Raw genomic sequence first — 22,135 nt, forward strand, 5'->3', positions numbered from 1 at the left:
AACAAAAAAATATAAAAATCTCCAAGTGAACGTTGTCATAAACTTGTTAATAACAAGTTTACTGTATTATTATTGTGTTGTTTTTATCTTAACCAGCACTTTACAACGGTAAAGTGTGAGCCGTTTGTTGTTGACCTTCCAATGAATGACGGAAGAAAGTTTGCTAACTTTAAGACATTTAAATTTAAAATGAAATGCTGCTAATGTGAAACATCTGTTTTAAATACAGTAAATGAATAAAAAGAAAAAATAAAGACAGGGAAGATTTTGGCACGTCTCCTCCTTTTAAGGGGATTTTTATTCAATTTCTCTGGTTCTTTATTTGTGGGTGTCATCACTGTATCTGTGTAGATGTTGTGGACTAATTGTGTTAAAGACAAACTTCCACCATGCAGTCAGAATCACCCATTAACTGAAATCCAGTCCAGTTTAAACCAGATGAAGCTCCCAGCAGGAACGTAACTCTTCTTTTCCTGCAGCGCAGAAATGTGAAGAAATGTGTTGTTTTGTTTGTTTTTTCTGTGGAAACCAGGTGTTGACCTGCAGCAGGACCAGTATTTTATCGATCTGTGGACCAGGTACCATGAGAGCACATCAACATTTACTCAGTGTTTGTTTTACTCAGACGTCTTGTCTTTGTGGAACTGCAGAGGCGTTGCTTGTTTGATGTTCTGGACTGAATCATCTGGTCTTCCTACACTGGATTCTGACCCATATGACAACTTCATGACTCAGAACTCGGCACAAATGGACTTTTCTGACTCTTCTAAGTATAATAAGATCCCACAGCCAAGGTGAATTTTCAGATTCTGGATCAGGACTATGGATTAGATCTCAGGATTCCAGATCAGGAGTCTGGATCAGATTCTTAGATTATGACTGAATCAATCAATCATGGTTTAGGACTCAAGATCAGGACTCTGGATCTGGATTCAGAGTTTAAAAAAACTGAATCAAGTTTCTGAATCAGGATTCTAGACCAGGAGTCTGGAACAGGTCTCTGAATTATATTCTGGATTAGCATCCCAGATCAGACTCTGTTTTTTGCAATTTTCAATTCTGGATCAGGACTTTAGATTTAGACTCTGGATCAGGATCCTGGATCAAGATTCTTGATTAAGACTCTGGATCGGGATTTTGGATCAGGAATCTGGATAAAGTCTGTGGTCAGGACTTTAGAAGAACCAGAACATGTTTACTAATCTGGTTTACCGCTGGTCCAACAACCAAAACTGGTTCTAATGGTCAGAACTGGATCACCTCCTGAGCCCAGTAACACCAGCAGATTACAGATCAGAATATTTAACTCTGAATCTGACAAACTATCAGGGCCATCGACAGTCCTCGAGATTGTGTCATGGATTCAGAGAGAGCAAGTCTGCAAAGAGGAGGAGGAGGGGGAGGAAAAGGGGTGGAGGAAGAGGAGGAGGAGGAGGAGTCAGTCCCTGGAGATAAAACTGTGTACAAAGTGAGAGATGGTCAGAGTGAACAGACACAGGATAACAGAACTCCTCCTCCTCCTCATCTTCATCAGCAGCTGATCTGTGAGTTTCAACACTCTGACATTCAAAAGTTCACCGACGGAAAGACAGAAAACCAGACAGAAAACCAGACAGAAAGACAGAAAACCAGACAGACAGACAGACAGAAAGACAGAAAACCAGACAGAAAGACAGAAAACCAGACAGACAGACAGACAGGTAAACAAAGCAGTAAACAAACAGGTAAACAGGGTGTCATCATGGACAGGTGAGTCAACTGTTCAAGTTCTTCTGACTTCTCTGTGTCTCAGCTGTTCTGAATTCTGGCTTTGGCTGCGTTCAGGTGTTCTGGTACCGGTTCTGTAGGTGGTTTTGGTTCCTCTTTGCTGTTGGTTCTGCGGTTTTTCATCACTGGAATTGTAGCTGGGAGGTTTTGGGAGCACATTGAGGGGCTGGTTCTGGTCTGTTCACAGTGAGGCAGCAGAGCCAGATTTGTGGCAAACTGGTAAGAATTTGGTTTGATTCTTTAAATAAACATAAAAATCTGAAGTCAGTGTGAAGCTGAAGTAAATACACAAGAACCGGCAGCAGTTCTGGGGGTTCTAATTAAAGGCCAGCAGCCAGAAACCATGTGGCAGCAGCAGCTGGATGCTGATTGGCTGCTGTCACTGCGCTTTCATCAAACCCACTAATTACAAAGCACGCGTGTGTTTCTAGGAAATGGAGCTTTTGAAATCTTCAGACCTGGTGATTAGTGTGTGTGCTCAAGTGTTATTACAAACCACGCCTCGGTTTGCCCTGAGTTTTGTCTTCAAGGAGATCTTCTTGTGGATTGGGACAACATGGAGGTTCTCAAACTGCCCCAATGTGAGACTAATGGGTTTTACAATCTCTCAGACCGATTATTAGTCTGAATTGTACTGAAGTTCTGATGGTCCAATCCAAAATAATAGACCAGTCTAAACAGCAGAAGCTTGTGGTTCAATGCAGCCTGCAGGATACAAAGCGATGTCAGCTCTTTGTGTTGTCATGGTGATAGGTTTATTCTCTGGGATGTCGTATGGGAATACAGAGTCATAAAGATTATGTGACTGTAAAATAATATTTACCAAAAATGGCAGATTTTCGTTCTTTTTTTTACACTTATTTATTTATTCATTCATTTATTTAGACTATTTTTACACGTGTCTGATTTATAGTTTTTAAATCTTGAAACTGGTTTCCAGCCAGTCACAGAATAGATTTATAAGCCAACAGATAGTTTAGAAATCGCAGAGCAATTTATATCTATGATATGTTCAGAGAACTAGACCTAACAGGGCTTTCAGATCTAAGGACTCAGGTCGGTTAGTCCAGACCAGTCTAGACCACATTGAAAGGCATTATTTAGCTGTTAGGCTGAAAACAAGTGAAATAAAGTGCAAATGACTTCCCCAAATGTATGTATGCAGGAAACCTTTACAGTAACTTTCATCAGGATTGTTGCTTGCTTTTAATAGTTTTCAGTTTCATTGATTTCTTATATATGAGATTATGATGATTTTATTATTACTATAATTATAATATTTTAATTGTCTTAATACGATTTTGTTTCTCTTTATTTTCTTTTATGTACTTTCTAATCCCTCTTCTGCACCCTGTTGTAATGCTTTAATGTTCTATGTAAAGCACGTTAAATGATCTTTTCCATTAATTGTGCTGAACAAGTAAACTTGCCTTGATTTGATGGGATGGTGACAAATCAAACGGTGTAATCGGAGGACAGACGGCTTTCTGTCCTCCATCACTGCTGCAGGTTATTAAAGAGGGGGGTTTTTATGGATGCATGATGGTGTAACTTCTTCTGTGACTCAGGTGGTTTATAATTTATGATATAATGGGAATTTATATCAACATTTAACCCCTGTAACATTCTGCTTGAGGCTCTTTTGTACATGAAAACTATGGACTGTATGTTGAAAACACATTTTTTAATTAACCCTCTGATGCATGAAATTAAAAATAAAAAAATATCCATGCCACATTTTTTTACATGCAATATTTTATTCCTACTATCAATCAAATCAAAATCAATCAAAACTTTATTTATAGTGCACTTTCATAAACCACAAGGTATCCAAAGTGCTGTACAGGTTAATAAAACAAATCAACATTAAAAGCTTGAATAAAAACAGTTAAATAGACAATATATGACAACAACAACAACAAAAAGGGGTGGGGGGGTCCTAGTAGTCCTGCTCTCCAGAGTTAAAAGACAATTCAAAAAGAAGTCTTTTAAATGAGACTTAAAACCACTTAAAGTCGTAGCAGACCTCACAGAAAGGTGAAGACCTTTCCAGAATTTAGGGGCTGCTAGAGAAAAGGCTCGTACAGACATGTACAGAGACACTTCCCTTTGTTTTTAATATTATTTTACTCTTTTTTTTAAAAAAAAATCTATTCTATAGAAATATTTATAAAATGATATACTGTCATATTTATTTATTAGAAATATTCCATAAAAATGGACCCTCAACATTTTCTTGTCTTGTCCATCTCTGAGGTAAACTTGGTAGTTACATGTATGTGTATATATGAAATGTTATACTATATTTGTTTATTCTTCAGTGAGTGGTAGTGTGTTGGGTGACTCTCCTAATGCCCACTGAAGTGGCAAAATTATAAACATACCATGCATCCTCACTTATGGATATACTGGAAAACAGCCTTTATACAGGTGTCCACTGTAGTGGATACGATGCATCAAAGCTTTGAAGCTAGGTTTCATCATGTACAACAAATGTAAATGTATTTCCATACTTTGAATCATGTCCCTGTATTTATATAATTACACCAAAAATGGATTACTTTTCTATTTGATGTTTGACAGTGGATTTATTTTCTATAAATAAATGTAATCAACTTATTCAACTTTGAAACTCTTAAAAATTAAAATTTAAAAAAAGATTTAAAAAAAAAAAAAAAAAAAAAAAAAAAGAAAGCAAAGGGATTGTGAAAAAACATGAATTTTTTTATGGTGCAGCGATCAAAAAGGTCCTGAAGGAGAAAAGTGAGATTTCTTCTTTCTTTTGAAGAAAAGGAAAAAGTTAAGGATGATGGATTGATGTTTGGAAACATTCATTTACAACCATAAAATCTTTATATTTGATTTGGTCTGGAGATGGATCCAGTGATTTGTTCTGGATAATAATATCATCAGGAAAGTTGTAGTTTTTATTTTTAGTTTGTTTTCTGTTTTAGTTTTAGATTTCTCTGTTGTTGTTGTTGTTTTTAACCTGAGCTGAGAGTCACTGGTTTCCAGCTTCTCCTATGTTTCAGACCATTGAAGGCTTGATGAGCCAATATCAGCTGCATATTCCAAAAACCGCGTTTTTAGTTTAAAATGAAGCCCAAAAAGGTTGTGTTTGGCTCTGATGAGGACTGAACCCTGAGTGTGAAAACACTCTGTGACATCCATTTCAACGAGACTCAACTTGAACTGCAGTAACCTTTGTTTCACAACCCCCTCCGCCCCCACTCCGTCCGGCAGCCTCGTGACCCTGATTCTATTTGTCGGACTGAGAGTTCGGCTCCGCTCCAGCTGTTTGCTCCTGATCTCAGCCTGTTTTCAGCAGTGTGCATTCAGGGAAAAGTTGTGGGAGGAAAAATATTTTCCAGTTCTGGATTTTTTCTGAAACCTCCACAGAATCTATTTGGTACTGTATAATCCAGGAACGCATCCGCCTGCACCTCCTTACTCATCAAAACCCAACATTCATCAGTTTTTTAGGATGTGAAGGTCTTTCTGGATCATTTCAGAGAGAATCTTTCCTGACCAGAAGCTTCATCTGAGGCTTGGTCTGAAAATCCTCCCTGCTCTCGGATCCACGCGTTTCCATTTCTGCTCTAAGTTCCCATGATGCCTCTGTTTTCTTTGCCATTTTGGCTATTCTTTTTGTTAAATACTTATTTATGTATAAGCAGATGCCTGTCTTTTTATTTCTCTTTTGCCTTTTAGTAGTGATCTGTCCTGAGCTTTCTACATGTAAAGAGTGTCAGCTGGATTTTAAATCTCGTTGAATTTTATTGTTCTTGCTGTGCATGAAAACCACCACTCATTGCTCTGATGTTTGCAGCTTCACTTGTAGAGCATCAACCATTAACGGTGGCATTCAAACATTTTATTATCCCTAAATAACTTCTGGTTATTTGTAATAAAAGAGATAAATTAGAAAAAAGAGAACTGAACAGGAGCAACTTTGAGACATTTTAGTTTGCGTGATTGGGAAATGAGAAGGACACTAGAGTTAATTTCTAATTCTTTTATCTATTAAAATCCCATATTATGCATGTTGTCGAATATTTCATATAGATGTCAGAGGTCCACCAACATTGTTTTTACTCAGCCTTTGTCCTTAATTTCAGTCGTTCCAAACGTTGGTCCAGTGGTTTCTGTTGTGAATGAGTTGTTTCTGTGTCTGAACCTTTAGATGTCCAGACACAGTGCCATCCACGCCCACTCCACACCCCTCTCCAGGAGAGGAAAAGGCTTTTGCTGGCACCTGCGTGGTGATTTTAGAAAGCAGGCTCAGCTAGCTGGGGGAACGGGTTTGTGGCATTATCCACTATGGGGGTAAGCGGTTGTTTCCCTTCTTAAGGTCACAAAAGGAAAGATGTCAGACTCACCTGTTTAAGCACATTTTCATTTGCAAAGCAAGGTGACAAGATGTTATCCCAGGTAACTGCTTAGTCCAATTAAGGTTTGCCAGGAAGCTGGAGCCTATCCCCGCAATCATCAGGCCAAGGGCAAATACACCCTGGACAGGTCACCAGTCCATCACAGTAATGTCCGCGTAGTGTTTTTAATGTCAAATTGTGCATCTTCAGAAACCCCATTTAGTGTTTCTTAGTTGTACTGCTGTGATAAATCATGTTGTAAAAGCCTGCAGGATTTGATTGTAATGGATCATCTTGGTATACACTGTTGTTCCCTGAGCAGAGGGTCCTTATTTGTACCTTAACAGTGTATTCAATCCAACTATTTGCATTTGAGTCTTACTCATTTACTTATTTATTTGGATTGTCTGCTTTGCTTGGGTAGGTGTGAAGGTGCAAATTTACTCTGATCTGAATCAAAGACGTTAACTGTACACCGTCCACAAATGTGGGTTTCAGCCTGCTTCAAGTGAACCAACGGAGGTGTCAAACTCCAGTCCTCAAGAGCCGATATCCTGCAGGTTGTCTGTTGTTTCCTTCCACCAACACAGCCGATTCAAGTCAAATGGATCCAGCAGCTTCTTGTCAGCCTTCTTATGCATTTCAGTCAGATGTGTTGGAGCATGGAGACAAAAGTAACCTGCAGGAGACCGGCCCTTGAGGACAGGAGTTTGACACTAGTACAATACAGAATGCTGACTACAAAGCAAAGGGCATTCTGGGTAAACACAACCAAAACATGTTGAAATGTTGCACCATGCCAGAAGACATGTCTTGTAGTCAGATGTGGAAGACTGAGGTCAAAGATCAGACAGAAATATAATCAACCCAGGACAAGTAGGATCTGACATTTGAAAAAGGAGCTCCATGCTTTTAGTCTGATATGATGGAAACAGAAGTTTTCCTGCATTAACCAGTAGATAAATGAGTCTTCTCCTTCAGTAATGCAGCACTACCTCTGGTGAGGAAGGAAATACACTTTACAGAAGGTGTGTTTTAGAGAAAGAGCAGTATAAAAGCAAACTCTGACTGGCTTAATGATGCAGCCCAAATCGTTCCAAGTCTGGAAGTCCATTAGGTGTGAATGCATCTGAGGATCAGTAGTGTATTTCTGGTGAAATCCTGCACTGTAAAAAAGTCGAAAAGTGAGTGAGTGAGTAGAGATTTTTTTTTCTATCACACACTCAACACGTCACATTTTGACATGATGTCACACTACCAGCCTTTGACTGGCAGACCCTGTTTGTAGCGCTTCCTCCTGAGCTGCAGCCAGGGTGGTGATAGAAAGAAGGATAATGTAAAACAAGCTTTTAAAAAAAATCAGAGCTGTGTATTAAATAATTGCATTTAAAAAATATAAAATAATTATTAAAAATGAGCAAAAAGAAAAAAAAAACCTATTTCTTTCCTCAACACTGCACAGTCATATATCCACTTAAAATCTTCTTTGAACATACAAGGAATTATAAAACCTTAATCTATGAGTAAATCTTATTTACCGTTTCACCCTTTCATATGTTTTTAATACAGTCCATTTCCTGGTGTTCTACCCTAACATTTAGAAGAAACAGTACAAATATGTACTTTTTACTAAAAGTATATTCTGTATGTGGGAAAAAAAGGAAAGTAATTGAAAAATAAGACATCCAACAAATTAATTTATTATTGCACAAGCTGTGAGTAAAACACAAAAATAATAATAATAGATTTAATATATGAAAAGGGGTAACACACACAAAACATTACAGATGCACACAGAATATTTATGTTAATAAATAAAATGAAACAAAACAGATGTATATACAAGACAACAGAGGTTAGTTTTTAATGTTGTACATTACATTTAGTGGAAAGAGCATGAAATGTAGTAAAAGTACCATCTATGTAAAGATTGCTGTATTTACTTTCGCCTGTCCTTTGCTACTGGACAAACAGAGTGAAACTAGCTGGGGAAAAGGAATAGTTAGCATTTATATTTATTCCAGATGGGACCATATTGAAATATTCTGACACAGTGAAAATTACTTCTTACTGTGAATAATTTTTTAGAGTAAAGATTATTATAGGAATGTAGTACGAGGAGTGTTCAAGAGAGAGAGGTGGTTTAAATGACCAGTGCAGGAAGTGATGACACATTATTTGGTGCCCTATGTCCTAGTTCATGATGCTCAAAGAGCAAGCAATGGATCCACACTGATAAAAACATGTTATGTTAACATGAATGATTACAGTTTATTTTCTTGGCTATCAGTTCAAACTCTACAATAAAAGTCCTTTCTACGCATCAGAGTAGCATTTTTCATTGCACTGATCACATATTCAATGCTTTTGGAAATGTAGCTTTTGCTTTAATACAATTCTCTGTGTTTATATTTTTTTGTACATGACTGATTTATGTTTAAGTAGAATGTATGTACTGCTACAGCAGCATTTTGTTCACGGCTGTGATACAGACTTGATACTTTTAATTTTGTTCTATGGAAGTGACTGAAGTGTGTATTTATTTATTTATTTATTCTTTTTTTTTTTTTTCCAAAATGCTGTGAGTAAATTACTATTAGAAGAAATAATAGTAAAGAACATATGAAGTAAATTGTAAATCAAATGTATTGTGTCATGTGTTCAGCTACTCTGTGTTCAGTAACGTTACTGTTGTTTTTAAATGGCTATACATCAGTGTGTAGTGTTGTCTTGGGCATTTCTTTAGTCTCCAGGATCTAACTGTTGTGTATTCACAAACTCTTGCAAATCAGACTCACAATGAAAACACAACTAAGCCATTTGTTTATCTTGTTAGTACTCATGGTGACAGTACTTTTTGTTTAAAGTCTCACTTACATAAATACCTGCTTTTTAGAAATGAGCTGTTTTTAGCAAGTGACATGCTTTTGCAGGATATCCACTGGTACTGCTGTTAGTACTAATATTTGTGGGAAATGCACTAACTGCTGGGCAAATGTTAATTCTGCTGTGAGAAAAGCACCAAAGCGACTGAGAAAAACGGTAAAACTGTCAACGTTGTGGAAATATTCTCATCTCAATAAACAGTCAGGCTGAGAAACTGAAAGACTAAAAAACAACTGATCTTACAGAGAATCTATAATATGTTGATATTTTATTCTTCTATTTTGTTTCAGTTCATTGGGCCCTGTTTCAGGATGATTTCCTGTCACTTGTTCCTCTTTGTCTTTTTCCATTTGGGATCCATCATGGCCGCTGCTGAGCCTGCTGGCTGCAAAATCCGCATCACTGACAGAGCACTGGAAATGCGTAAGTTCTTTAAAACTTATCCAAAATAAAACTGGAATCCAGATTCCAACCCTCACCAAGAATAAGTCCCTGTATAATCCAGCTCAAATATTTCCACCCATATTATGTTTTTCTACAAGGCTGACGGTTGCCAAGGTAACGGGCTAAACCTCCTGCTGAGGATTCAGAAGAGGTCCAGTTTTAATGAGATGTAAAATCTCTCAAGGTGGATATTACTATAAAGACGTGACAGAGAGCTGTATGTCTAGAAACATTTGGTCCATCTTGTTGGGATTTCTTCTATGGCAGGACCTCAAAGGAAAACTGATTAACCCTTTCATGCATGAATTAAGTAAAACAATGCAACCTTTTTAAATACAGTATTTTACTTCCACAGACATATGCAATGATACTTTTTATTTATCAGTGATATTTAGAGTTTATCATGATTTATTTATTTTAATGTATTCTATAAAATATTTATAAAATGATATATAATTATATTCTGTAAATCTTCTATTATATGTAAAAGAAAATAAACATTTTCTTTTTCTATTTATCGCAAAGGCAAACTTGCGTGATTACATTATTTTAAATTATATTACATATCCTTTCTGCAGTGAGTGGAAATGTATTGGATGACTCACTAACATACACTAAAGGGGTTTATTTACAAAAATACCACCCTCATTCATGAATATGCAGGAAAAAAGCTTGTAATTATGTGTCTGCTATACAGCCACAATGCATGAAAGGGTTAAACTGAGTTATACCTTATGGAAAGTAAGAGAATATCAAATTAAATTTATTTGTATAGCACTTTATATACCAAGAGCAAACAAGTACAAACAGTAATCTCCAGCTGAAGTTTTGCATCTAAGACTTAGAAAAAAAACTGCGAATGCTGATCATGCAGCTACTTGGTCATTGGCTTCAAGCTTCACAGCTTGAATTGCTCTTACTAAACCGCAGGATTCAAAACACGGTCATAGCTTGACTCAAAACACCATTGTCACAGGACCAATGATGCACAAAGCTTTGAACGTCATTGCTTATTCACTATGCTTTATTTATTCAACATGCCACCGTAGTTTCAGCCTCGTCATGGCATTTTTAAAGTTTTTCCTTTGAAATCCAGACTGAAACAGTAAACTAGAAACTAAATGTTTCTGCGTTGATCCAAATACCATCATCAGTTGCAAACTGGCAGCAGGAAAGCCCTCTTTTCTTGTTTGTATCAACTTTTAGTCTAGTTTTTAACCCTTAAAACTCTGCTAGATCAAGAGCACCCCCAAGTTCTATCGCTTATATCATCAACAGTTTCTCAGGAACGGCAGTCTGTAACTCTGTGGGGTGAATTGTGAAGGATGATTTACCCTTTCTGGGATCCATGGACATGCTACCAGATCACTATTATCTGGCTAAAAGATCTTTATTTTGACCTGAAAATCACAATGAAACTTCCTGCCAAGCTTTTTACCAGCCACATGGGTTAAATTGTCATTAGGTAGCGAAAGGTTTTGTCTTTCTGAAAAGAACAAGAAAAATCATCCACCTGTTCCTGCAATGGTCATATCACTGGAATAAAACCAAGATGCTTTTGATGCACTTTGACACCACAAAAAGCTGTTTTGTTTTTTTTTTACTTTATTTCAGACATCTTATCACTGCACATTGGATGGATGGATTGATGGATGAATGGATGTGTGTGTGTGTGTTCCCTGTCTGCCTGATTCTGATTGCCACCAGAGTTTATAGGAAATTTTAATTTATTTTCATCAAAGTGAATTTTATCCCATGTGGGGGAGTTTGGTGGGGGAGGCACTCTGATGGCATTTCCCTGTTTCCTGTCAGTGTTGCTACAGTACTGCAGCTTCTACTATCTGCTGTAACCATAGCAACCGAGTGTGTTTTGTGTTTCCAGTGAAATATGAGACTCAGAAGTTTGTTGAAGAGGAGCTCAGTAGCATCAATATGCCAGAGATGAAGGGCAAAGAAGGACGTTTTCAGTACACCATCACTGAGTATGCCGATTATTTCTGTCGTGAATAAAACTGTAGTTCTCTGACGTGTGAATTCATCCTCCATCTGTTCTCTCCTGTACTTAGTGTGAAGATAACCGAGCTGAATCTGACCCACGCCGACCTGCAGTTTATCCCTGACGTGGGTTTGTTGTTTGATGTTCAGAACTCATCTATCTCGCTAAGTTTCCACCGACGGATCCTCTACTGGTTATTGTTAGTTCTGCACAACACTGAAATCTTGAAACTACACTAACAATGTTGTATTTTTGTTGTATTTTTGTTTTGTCATTATATGCACAGTCATGAAATCTATTTTAAGTGACAAGAGATCTCGTTCATGCATCTATCAAATCTTAAAGGGACATTGTGTAAGAATTACTCCCATCTAACACTGAAAACATCCAATGCATTAAAACAAACAAAGCATTTTAGCATCTCACCTTTTGCTTACTGCAATAACAGCAGCCACTGTGTATCAAAAAGCCTTGACAACTCTGAATCAAGCATGTCATGTGACACTTCATAGAGAGTTCACTCAAATGAAGAGGTTTGTGAATGCATAAATATTGCAAACTGCATCATTAGTCCGGTTATACTCTGGTGAAACTGAATGTTTACGTGGTTCCAGTGGGTTTCCTAGTCGTGGTAAACACTAACTTTCAGTTGCTGTAAATCAAGTTGTTTAAAACTGGTGCGATCTGAACTCAGTTTTACAATCTTTACTCTGGTTTCCGGTCAGTCAGAAAATAGTTTCTAAAAACCCACTGATTGTTTACATATCCCACAACGGTTTAGGCCCTGACTATATCTAGATATGTTCAGACAGTGTATTATCTATACCGCTTAACTAACTAAAGCTTTGGTCCGAATCAGTGGGTCTTTGCTGCAGGTGGAGAATGAGGTGGGGCTGGTTATTGGACAGGGCTGGATGTCCAACCCGGCCCCCTCAACATTTTGATTTGTGGCCATTGCTAACCCTAACTCCCAACACCCATTGCCCGTCTAACCACGCCCATTTGACATCCAGCTCCGCACAATTTCCAGACCCGCCCCATTCTCCAAGCTGCGCTTATTGGCTTTTCCCAGCAATCATTTCATCTTTCATTTCATTTTTATTTATTTCATTCAAAACAACATAAAAATAAATACAAAATAAGACTGCCAATTAAATATGGCTTGAATGAAAAGGAGCAGAAAGAAGAGCAATCTTATGATATCTGCCCCTTATCATCAGGCAAGAGGCGGGGTGCACCCTGCAAGGCAAGAGGTGGGGTGCACCTGCAAGGCAAGAGGCAGGGTGCACCTGCAAGGCAAGAGGTGGGGTGCACCTGCAAGGCAAGAGGCGGGGTGCACCTGCAAGGCAAGAGGCGGGGTGCACCTGCAAGGCAAGAGGCAGGGTGCACCTGCAAGGCAAGAGGCGGGGTGCACCTGCAAGGCAAGAGGTGGGGTGCACCTGCAAGGCAAGAGGTGGGGTGCACCTGCAAGGCAAGAGGCGGGGTGCACCTGCAAGGCAAGAGGTGGGGTGCACCTGCAAGGCAAGAGGCGGGGTGCACCTGCAAGGCAATAGGCGGGGTGATGAACTGGCTACCTGGGTAGGTAGCCAGTTCATCACAGATTAATTTAATTTATGATGATTCATTTATTTCACTGTGATTGTTGCTATGTTTGGCAGCTTTTTACTACTTTTTAATGCATTCTTTGCAACATATGTAACACTTTTAATGTCTTATGTAAAACACTTTGAATATTTTTGTACACAAAATGTACTATACAAATAAACTTGCCTAAAGCCACTCTAAAAGTCAGTGGGTGGAGGCTTTATAAGCTGCATTTACTGAGACAAAAAGCCGACTTTTAACGCAACTTAAAAGCTACTGAAACATACATTACTGAAACCACATCAACATACACTTCTGTACCAACAATGCGAATGTATTTTAGCAGGGTCGACTGCTATGCTGCGTATGATAACAAGCAACACTGTCTAACATAACCAAATGAAAAAAGTTGGCTTCTGGAAAGTTAGCTGAGGAAGTACAGTTGACTTTTCTTTTCAGCTTTCATTTTAAAATCATTCTCCTTCTTCTGCTCCACCTGCAGAAGGCTAGCCCGATCTTGATCCTCTTTTTTGAATGCTCAGGTCATTCTGCCTTTATAAACGGTATTTTTCACTTTCCTGGCGATGGTGAAACAACTTCTGCACTGCTCCAGTATTTGCATTTGCCTGCATTTTTGTAAATGACAATGAACAGATTTTCTGGGATAGTAGGCCTCTTTCTGACTGATCTTCTCTTCCAGCATCTTGATCATTGTGTGCTAACTCACAGAGAAAACATGTTCTCATTCCACGCCTGTGATATTTCTTCCCTAACATTGACTGTAGTTTCAAGATGGCAAACTGTCATGGTACTTCCCTAATGGCTTATCCATCGTATGTATAAAGAAATCTAAAGTTATTCGCTTACAGTGATGTGTCAGATTACTAGCAGAGGTCACTATACACCAATGATAACATATTTATGAATGCAGACATCAATTTTGGCCAGTAAACAACAGAAAATGTTACACAATGTCCCTTTAAATGTCCGTTCTGGGTCCGTTACACTGCAGAAAACTGTGATGTATTTTCAACATTACTTAAAGTTGACAGTGTTGTACCACCGTCCACTAATGTTAATTCTGTTGTGACCCTTCAGAAAGTTTTGGTATTTTATGCAGGAAGAGAAAGTTTGCCAGAGACTCCTCTCTTAGTTACCGTTGCTAATGAATGATTGGTCAGTGGGACTTTCTAGGGCAGGGCTCAGCGAAGGGTCAGAGTAGCTTTTTCTTTAACGTTGGAGGTTTTTAAAAACATGAAGATAGCTTCATGGGACTGACAAACTGTTCGCAGCTGATACTGTTTTTGTTTTGGCTGTTTTTGAGTCAGTTACGACACAGGAAACATAAACGCCTCAGCTGAAGGAGTGAACATCAGAACAGCTGTGAACCTGGTCAGAGACTATGAGGGACGGCTTAAGATCAATAACATCACCTGTAATGCCAAAATCAACAAAATGATGGCAAAGTTCAGCGGAACACTTGGGTAAAATACACTTGTCAATTCATATTTATGAATGATAATCAGAGCTGATTATTGATGACAGGTCTGATAACACACTGAATACCCTCAAGACCTTCCGGATTTTGTTGTTTAGGCAAAATTATCACTTGGCAATAAGAAATAAAGGTTGTTCTTCATAATGGTCATGTGATCTTTCTTTTTTTCAGGAAAGTTTATGACTTCCTAGGCAGAATTCTGACGTCAGGAATGCGCTTCTTCCTCAACCAACAGGTGACTTATCTGGTTCTGAACCCTCTCTGTGACCCTTTGTCTCTTTTATCCTGCTATCTCCTTTGTTTTCTGCATGGTCACCAACAAGTGGTTATAGAAGATAGCTGTGCCCCAGTTTAGGGTCTGAACTAGGGCTCTTCGAAGTGCGGATTCATCGGCTGCTACGTCATAGTTGCACGCCAAGTGCTGTCCCAGTTCAAAAACTCCTTTGCATCCACCCTTCATATCTGCACTACAAGCTACAAGTGATGCATCCTTCACGGCCTCTTTTCTCCCAGAGTTCATTGCACGCCTGATGGAGAAGAATCAGCAGCAGAGTGCCAGCAAGGATGTTTTTCTTTTTAATGTATATCAACACACATATTTGTCACAGCAGACAAGTTGGGATTGCATTGCATCCGATAACCACAAATGAATTTATTACATGCGTCTGACCAGGATTTTACTGACGTTAACGTCAGCTTGACAGAATGGCTGTCAGCCAGAGGAGAGCTCATCTGGGCCATCTCCCCCACATGTTTGTAATTCAGACACACAGGTAAATGGAAATAAATAAAATTCAAATTATTGGCGTAATTTTCATTTGAAAGTCACCAGAGGTCTCCTCCCGCCCATCTCATTGGTTTAAAGGAGCCATATTAGACCAGTTTAAGTCAGTATGAGTCTTCCAAATGTCCTCTTTAGTTCCTCTTTATTCCACTGAGCTCAGATGTGAAAAGGTTATCATGCTGTGATTTAGTCCTTTGTAAATAGAATTGAATTTAATTTACCTGTTTTTTTTTTCTGTCAGATCTGCCCATCTCTGCATCATGCTGCTCTGGTTCACGTAAACTCGATGTTGGAGACGATACCTGTGAGGACAGAGGTGGATGATTATATTGGGATTGATTATTCCTTGATCGATGATCCTGTGGTGACATCCCGGAGCCTTGATATGCATTTCAGGGTCAGACTCAGACAATCTGAATTTGATGGACTGTCTACAGCTATCAACTGGGTATTTATTTACTGTTGTTTGCTTGTGTCTAGGGGATGTTCTTCGACCTGTCTCACCAGAATCATACACTGGTGAACTATGCTGTGGACCCGATCATCAGAGAATACGACCGCATGGTTTATCTGGCTCTGTCTGAGTTCTTCTTTGACAGCGGGATGTTCTCTTATTACACTGCAGGAATTTTTCAAATGGACATCGTCAATGAGAAGGTGAAGCCCCTACAAACCCTAACAGGCAACACAGAGACATGCAGGTGCTGAAACATTTCCACTTTAAAACAAATAGCCTACTCCCCTTTCACAGGCCATCATCAGTGAGTTCAAAGTAAAAAAAAGTACATCAAGATAGGCCTTTAAAACTGGCAAGAGCCTCAAACTAGATATATTCAGGCTCACCTCAATACACAGTTCAGGCTCTGCAACCAGTCTGCTTGAGAAGGCCTGAACTCTTTTCCACTTAGAGGTTCTTTCCAGTGAAAGAGGTAGCCCCCCTCTAACTTTAAGTGTGTGAGTGTGTAGGGGGAGGTGGGGGTGTGCCTATGCATCAAACAGCTGTTCAGAATACCTACCCTTTTTGATTGCTTGAAAGAGGAACTTGAGTATGTTCCTACTAGGAACTAGGGACTACTACCTGGCAGACTTTAATGCCCCTGTGAGTGATGACTGAGACCAGGAGCAGTGTGGCATGGAGGAAAGGTTTCCCCTGATCTTAACCTGAGTAGTCTCATGTCTTGGACACTCAGGTGAAGGGAGGTGATCACTACCTGGTGGTTAGTTGGCTCAGATGGTGGGAGAGGATGCTGGTCAGGCCTGGCAGGCTCCAACATGTCATGAATGTCATGATGGAACCTGTGGAATTTGTTTTTTAGTCGTGGTTTCCTGTTTTATAATGTAGTTTTTCTTGTTTAATTTCCTTGTTTCTTGTTTCCTGCTTTCCCTGCTGTTTGTTAATTCACATGGTTTCATTCAGTCCATTCAACCTACCTGTGTCTCGTTCTGTTTCTCTGTAAATATATTACTTTGTTTCAGTTCCCATTTGCTAGTTTGTTGTTTGTAGTTCATCCCCGTGTTTCTCAGTTGATCAAAGACAATTCTCTGCAATTCCTCTGCTTCCTACACTTCCATCCAGCATTTGTGTCCACAACCCCACCACCGCACCATGACAATGAGGGCCTGTTGGGAGCAACTGGAAAAATCCAGTCAGAAAGTTTTGCTTCCAGAACTGAGGGAGGTGGGAGACATTGGGCGCCGTTCTGTGCCTCCATTGTCGAGATGATCAACCAGTGCTGTGGCAATAAGGTGGTCAGTGCCTGTTGTGTAGTAAGCACAAAACCCATTGATGGATACTGATGATGAGGGACACCATCAAGTTGAAAGAGTCCTATTGGGTCTTTTTTTTTTTTTTTTTTTTGCCTCTGAGACTCCTGAGGCAGCTGAAAAGTATCCAGCTTTGGTGATCACTGACGTGAAAACTTGGGTAAGGCATTTTGTGCGGCCTTGAAGAACTTCAAGGAGAGTCCAGTCCACTATCCGGCTGCTCAGGAGGGGGAAGTAGTGACTATCAACACAGTACAGTAAAGACCTTTGGTACAGGTACAAAACCTGCACCTGTACCTGACCTTGACTTCAAACATGGTGGGTCAGAGATGGATTGCCCTGTCTCTCATTCAAACATACATATATCCAACATGTTTCTGTAGTTTGAAATCCACTGACAAACATACAAAAGGCTGTAAAATGCATAAAGTTTATTTGTTAATGAGCCTCACAGCATTGTAGCTTAAAGCCAACAGGAATAATAACCCAACACACACAGTTCAAGAGAAGCAAACCAATCCCATCTGAATTTCACTCATACTGATTTTCTCTGTCCTCATTCAGATGCCCAAAGACCTGGAAGTGTTGTTAAGAACTACTTACTTTGGAACTATTATGATGATGGTGAGTAAAAGTGCAGTAAATGCACTCAAAATACAATGGAAACAGTACAGACCCGTCATCTGTGATTATATTTTATATGCTTTGACAACTACTTACAAAATGTTAGGAATAATCAGATTTAGGGTGAAATTTAAGGAAAAGGTAAAGAGGTATTGAATCATGAACGTCAGACATTTAAGGAGGATCTTGAAATGGTAATTCCTTTATTTTAAACATTTTGTTGAAACAAAAACTAACAGTGGTGAATATACCACAATATAACATCTAAATAACTTGTCATGTTAAGTTTCACCTTGGTCTGATGATGTCAAAATGTTGACAAGATGATGAAAAGGACAGTTTAGATCAGGGATGCCCAGCTCCGGTCCTCAAGGTCCACAATCCTGCAGGTTTTCCATGCATCCATGCTCCAACACACCTGACTCAAACTAATCAGTCACTGTGCAGAACTTCATTGGCTGTTGGATCCAGTTAATGAAAGAGCCCTTGAGGACCCCTGGTTTAGATCATCAAGCATTTAGTGATGTCCAAATTGTCAGAACATTTAATGGTCCATTCATGATTCACAATCAAATTAGTTGATTTTTGGTTTGTCTGTCTTGATGTTCCGGTGTGGTTAGAACCCGGCTCTGGTGGACGCCCCCATGTCTCTGCAGCTCGCTGTCAACTCACCTCCAAAAACCTCCATTAAGACATCTGGAGCAACGGTTGTTATGACAGCCACTGTCAAGGTGATGGTACTGCCTCCAGGTCGGCCTCCAGTCCAGCTCAGCAGCATGACGATGGTATGTATAGGCACACACACACACACACACACACACACACACACACACACTGTCCTTTTGCAGTGCATCAATTTGTAATAAAATACAAGCCAATATTAGGGTACATTCCCATCTGCCTTTTTGATTAGAATCCGAGTCCGTTTGTGCGGAAAAGCCGCTACGTTTGTGGAAATGTGAACGCCCCAAACGAGTTCTGATGTGGCCCAAAGAAGTGGACTCTGTCTGTCTACAAACGCAGGTCTCAGCGCGTTTCAAGCAAACCAAATACAGGAAGTGGACTACAAGAAAATGTCACCTCCTGCAATTGATGTAGCAGTGCATTGTGGGTAAATACATAGTGATCCTCTGCCTCATCTGTTCATACTGCGCCCATTGTTACAGTGTATTTCTGCAGTATACTTACATAAGAAAACATAAAAACCCAAAACAGTGATAGTTTCATCTCCATGTTTAACTCACAGGAGTTTTCTTCTTCACGCGGGTCTCGTCCTCTCTTTTGCTAAATATGAGCGCAGCGCCACCTTTGGTGAAAATGTGGATATATCAGTGTAAAGGTTTGTGAATGCAAACTCTATCTGAATGGATACACCCCCTACTACTGAGCCTAGTCGCAAATTGGACCGAGTCTGGCGGACTATCCTGATGTGAATGGACCCTTAAACTTAAATTGGTTTAACTGGAATTAAAACAAAACCACTTTTACAGAATCATCTTTCTGGTACACCTGCAGATGTCCAAAGGTTTTAAACTATCTACAAACCACAGCTGTCTTTCCAGTATCGCTACAGGTTTTCAAAACTGGTTTGAACCAGATTTTAGTGGGTCCCAGTTCAAAGTTTGAACTTGCTCCTCTATAATAAGTGTTGTGTTGTTCTCCTGCAGGAAACAAAGTTTAATGCCAAAGTGTCCATAAGAGGAAAACGTTTGGCTGTCCATGCAGATCTCCGCAGGTACATGATTTACTGTCTTTGTGAGGACAATCACTGACACCTGTATTCCTACACTTCCAACCCTGAAACCAAACTGGATTGTAAGATCAAACAAAATCTGAACCCTCATTAGGATGTACCAAAATCGAGACTGGGGACAGTGTCTTCTTAAATAAGTCTAAGATGTTCTGACTGAGCAGAGATTACGTCTCTCCAAATGGCATAAAACAGAAATGAACGTGGGAATATAATTGCTGTTTTCTGGAAGCTTCTGACTCCTGAAGCCAAACTGGGAACTTGTTCCTCAGAGAGAGCTGATAACCGAAGGTTCTGCCTCTAAAACTACTTTTAGAACCTCGGACCAACTATTAGGTTTCATCAGGTTTAATGGCTATTTGGGAGGTAAAAAAAAAAGAAAAAAAGAAAAATGAGGGATCCTAGATTTTTATTACTAAAAATCTAGCATCTATAATAGATTTGCAGAAATCAAATGAGGACTCTTAAGAGTGGTTGTGGAAATCCCACTGATTGTTTGTATCAGTACTTATATATATATATAAGTTCATATAAAACACAAAGACAAATCTTTACACTCGCAAATTAAAGAGCAATGACATGACAAAATAAGAAAGTGCTCAGTGCATCCTGGGGCATCCCTCTGCAGTCCAAGTCTACCAGGGCTGAACAATTTATTTAAAAAAAAATCCAATTGTGATTTTTCTGACAAATATTTCAATCCGGTTTGCAGTGTAATCTTTTGTATTTTAAAATCTATTTATAACTTGATGTAGAGGATTACCACAAGAGAGAATGAACTGATTACATGTGAACACTACAATGTATTGATTTTCAACCCATTTCTTCCTGCAGGTTTAAGATCTTCTCCAACCAGTCAGCTCTGGAGTCTCTAGCGGTAAGTTCATTTCAACACTGTGATAGCATCAAAAATATGTCCAGGGGAACTTTACAGAGACTTCTCCCTAATTCCTTCCTGTTCTTCTGTAGCTGATTCCTCTGCAGGCTCCTCTGAAGACCATGCTGCAGATGTCTGTGGTTCCTCTGATCAACAGTAAGAAACTCCATGGAGCACACAAACACCTGATTTCGCCGCAAACCCACTGTGACGCTGTCTGTTTTTTTTTAGATTGGACCAAGAAGGGCGTTCGGATTCCTCTCGCTGATGGAATGGATTTTATCGAGGATGTTGTAGAATATCACAACGTGAGTATTCAGACATAGCGGCATGATGCTGCATGGCTTCCACCTGAACAGGTGGCATTCTGTAATCTTTATTGAGCCTCTATGTCCGTCTCTGCAGGGTTTCATTGTGATCGGAGCAAATCTTCATTTCAGCAAAGGACTGAGAGAAATGATGGCAGGAAGCATTGAGACTGACCCGTACAACAGCACCAGTACCAACTCCAGTTCCAGCACCTTCTAAATGTAGAGTAGAAAGATATGATACAACATGTAAATATTTATGCATCACAGTGATATTTAAACAAAAAGACAACAAACACACACAGTGTTAGAACTGTTTTTACAGTGTTAATAAAGTTCTGATTATTTACTGCGACGTCTTTAAATAAAAAGTGCAGCGTGTAGCTAAATCAGAGGTCCACGATCAATATGTATCATTAAAATCTGTGTTTATATTAGTATATGATCATTTTATTAAATTGAATTTTATGGGGGGTTTTTTGTTTTAGAATGAGTCATTTCTATCTACTTGCTGTTGGCACACACATAGATGGCAGGTGGCATATTTGTGGCACTATTTTTACTACAGTGTCTCTGAATGGACAAAAAACTGTGTGAAGCAGAAAACCTTTGAGCTTAATAACTGCAGTATCGGCCTTGTTTGATACGTGGTCGAGCGCCTTTTAGGATGATGCTTTAGTCGTGCAGCTAGAGGGGCAACCAGGGTGCACTGACCACCTCTGAAATCTGGTTTGACACCCTAGGGGCCACCTCAGATGGTTGGCATGTCACAGGAGGAGGGGGACGGTGGTCTTTCCAGACCTACATGGATCAACAGTATTACTCCACCGGTTAGAAGTACATTTTGGAGTAGTTTAGTAACTAATGACTGCTAAACTGACATTGACATTTGGGTGCAGAGAAGAGATTCTGTCCCTGCTGATTGAATGAAGCATCAACACGATCAAAACATCAGGTTTTGAAGCTGACAGAGAGGCTTCTACATTTTAAAGAGATTTAATTTTCTGATATCCTCAAATCATTCATTAAGAAATTATCTTGTTTCAGAAGTGCTGAAATATGTATAGTTGTGATGTTGATCTTTGTGAAAATATGTCCAATGGGACAGTACGGGATTTCTGCAGCATATCAACGACCACAACTATCCAGCTGAAATCAGAGCTAAACCAGTTTTACCAGATTTTATTTCCTCTTACAACCACATGGTCACAACGATGGTCTCATGAATCAGCAGGGAAAACATTCTCATGATAACTTTGTTTACCTGTACTGTAACTATGGCAACGTCACATAGCTGTGTGTGGTCATTTTACTGTTCAAAAATCATTTATGTGTTTAAACAAATAAACTGTTTTATTTATCACCTTGTGATGTGTTTATTTACAACAACAATGAACTGGATTCTAATAAAACACTAAATCATAATGTGTTACTGCTGTCTCTACAGAACACACACACACACGTGTGTGTGTGTATATATACA

General features: G+C 39.2%; 1 protein-coding gene across 1 annotated transcript; it reads left to right on the forward strand.

Annotated features, from left to right (window-relative positions):
- Nucleotides 1-1,488: 1,488 nt before the first annotated feature.
- Nucleotides 1,489-21,935, forward strand: pltp (phospholipid transfer protein). Its single transcript, XM_079242748.1, has 15 exons — nt 1,489-1,544; nt 9,314-9,446; nt 11,350-11,449; nt 11,534-11,662; nt 14,376-14,531; nt 14,717-14,780; nt 15,571-15,726; nt 15,810-15,986; nt 17,658-17,717; nt 18,338-18,502; nt 19,385-19,452; nt 20,302-20,344; nt 20,437-20,500; nt 20,576-20,652; nt 20,750-21,935. The coding sequence occupies exons 2-15, from the start codon at nt 9,335-9,337 to the stop codon at nt 20,870-20,872; spliced, it is 1,494 nt and encodes a 497-aa protein (XP_079098874.1). The 5' UTR covers nt 1,489-1,544; nt 9,314-9,334; the 3' UTR covers nt 20,873-21,935.
- The last annotated feature ends 200 nt before the right edge of the window (nt 21,936-22,135 follow it).

Source organism: Telmatherina bonti, assembly GCF_933228915.1.
Source record: "Telmatherina bonti genome assembly, chromosome: 6".
In the NCBI taxonomy this organism is placed as follows: domain Eukaryota; kingdom Metazoa; phylum Chordata; class Actinopteri; order Atheriniformes; family Telmatherinidae; genus Telmatherina; species Telmatherina bonti.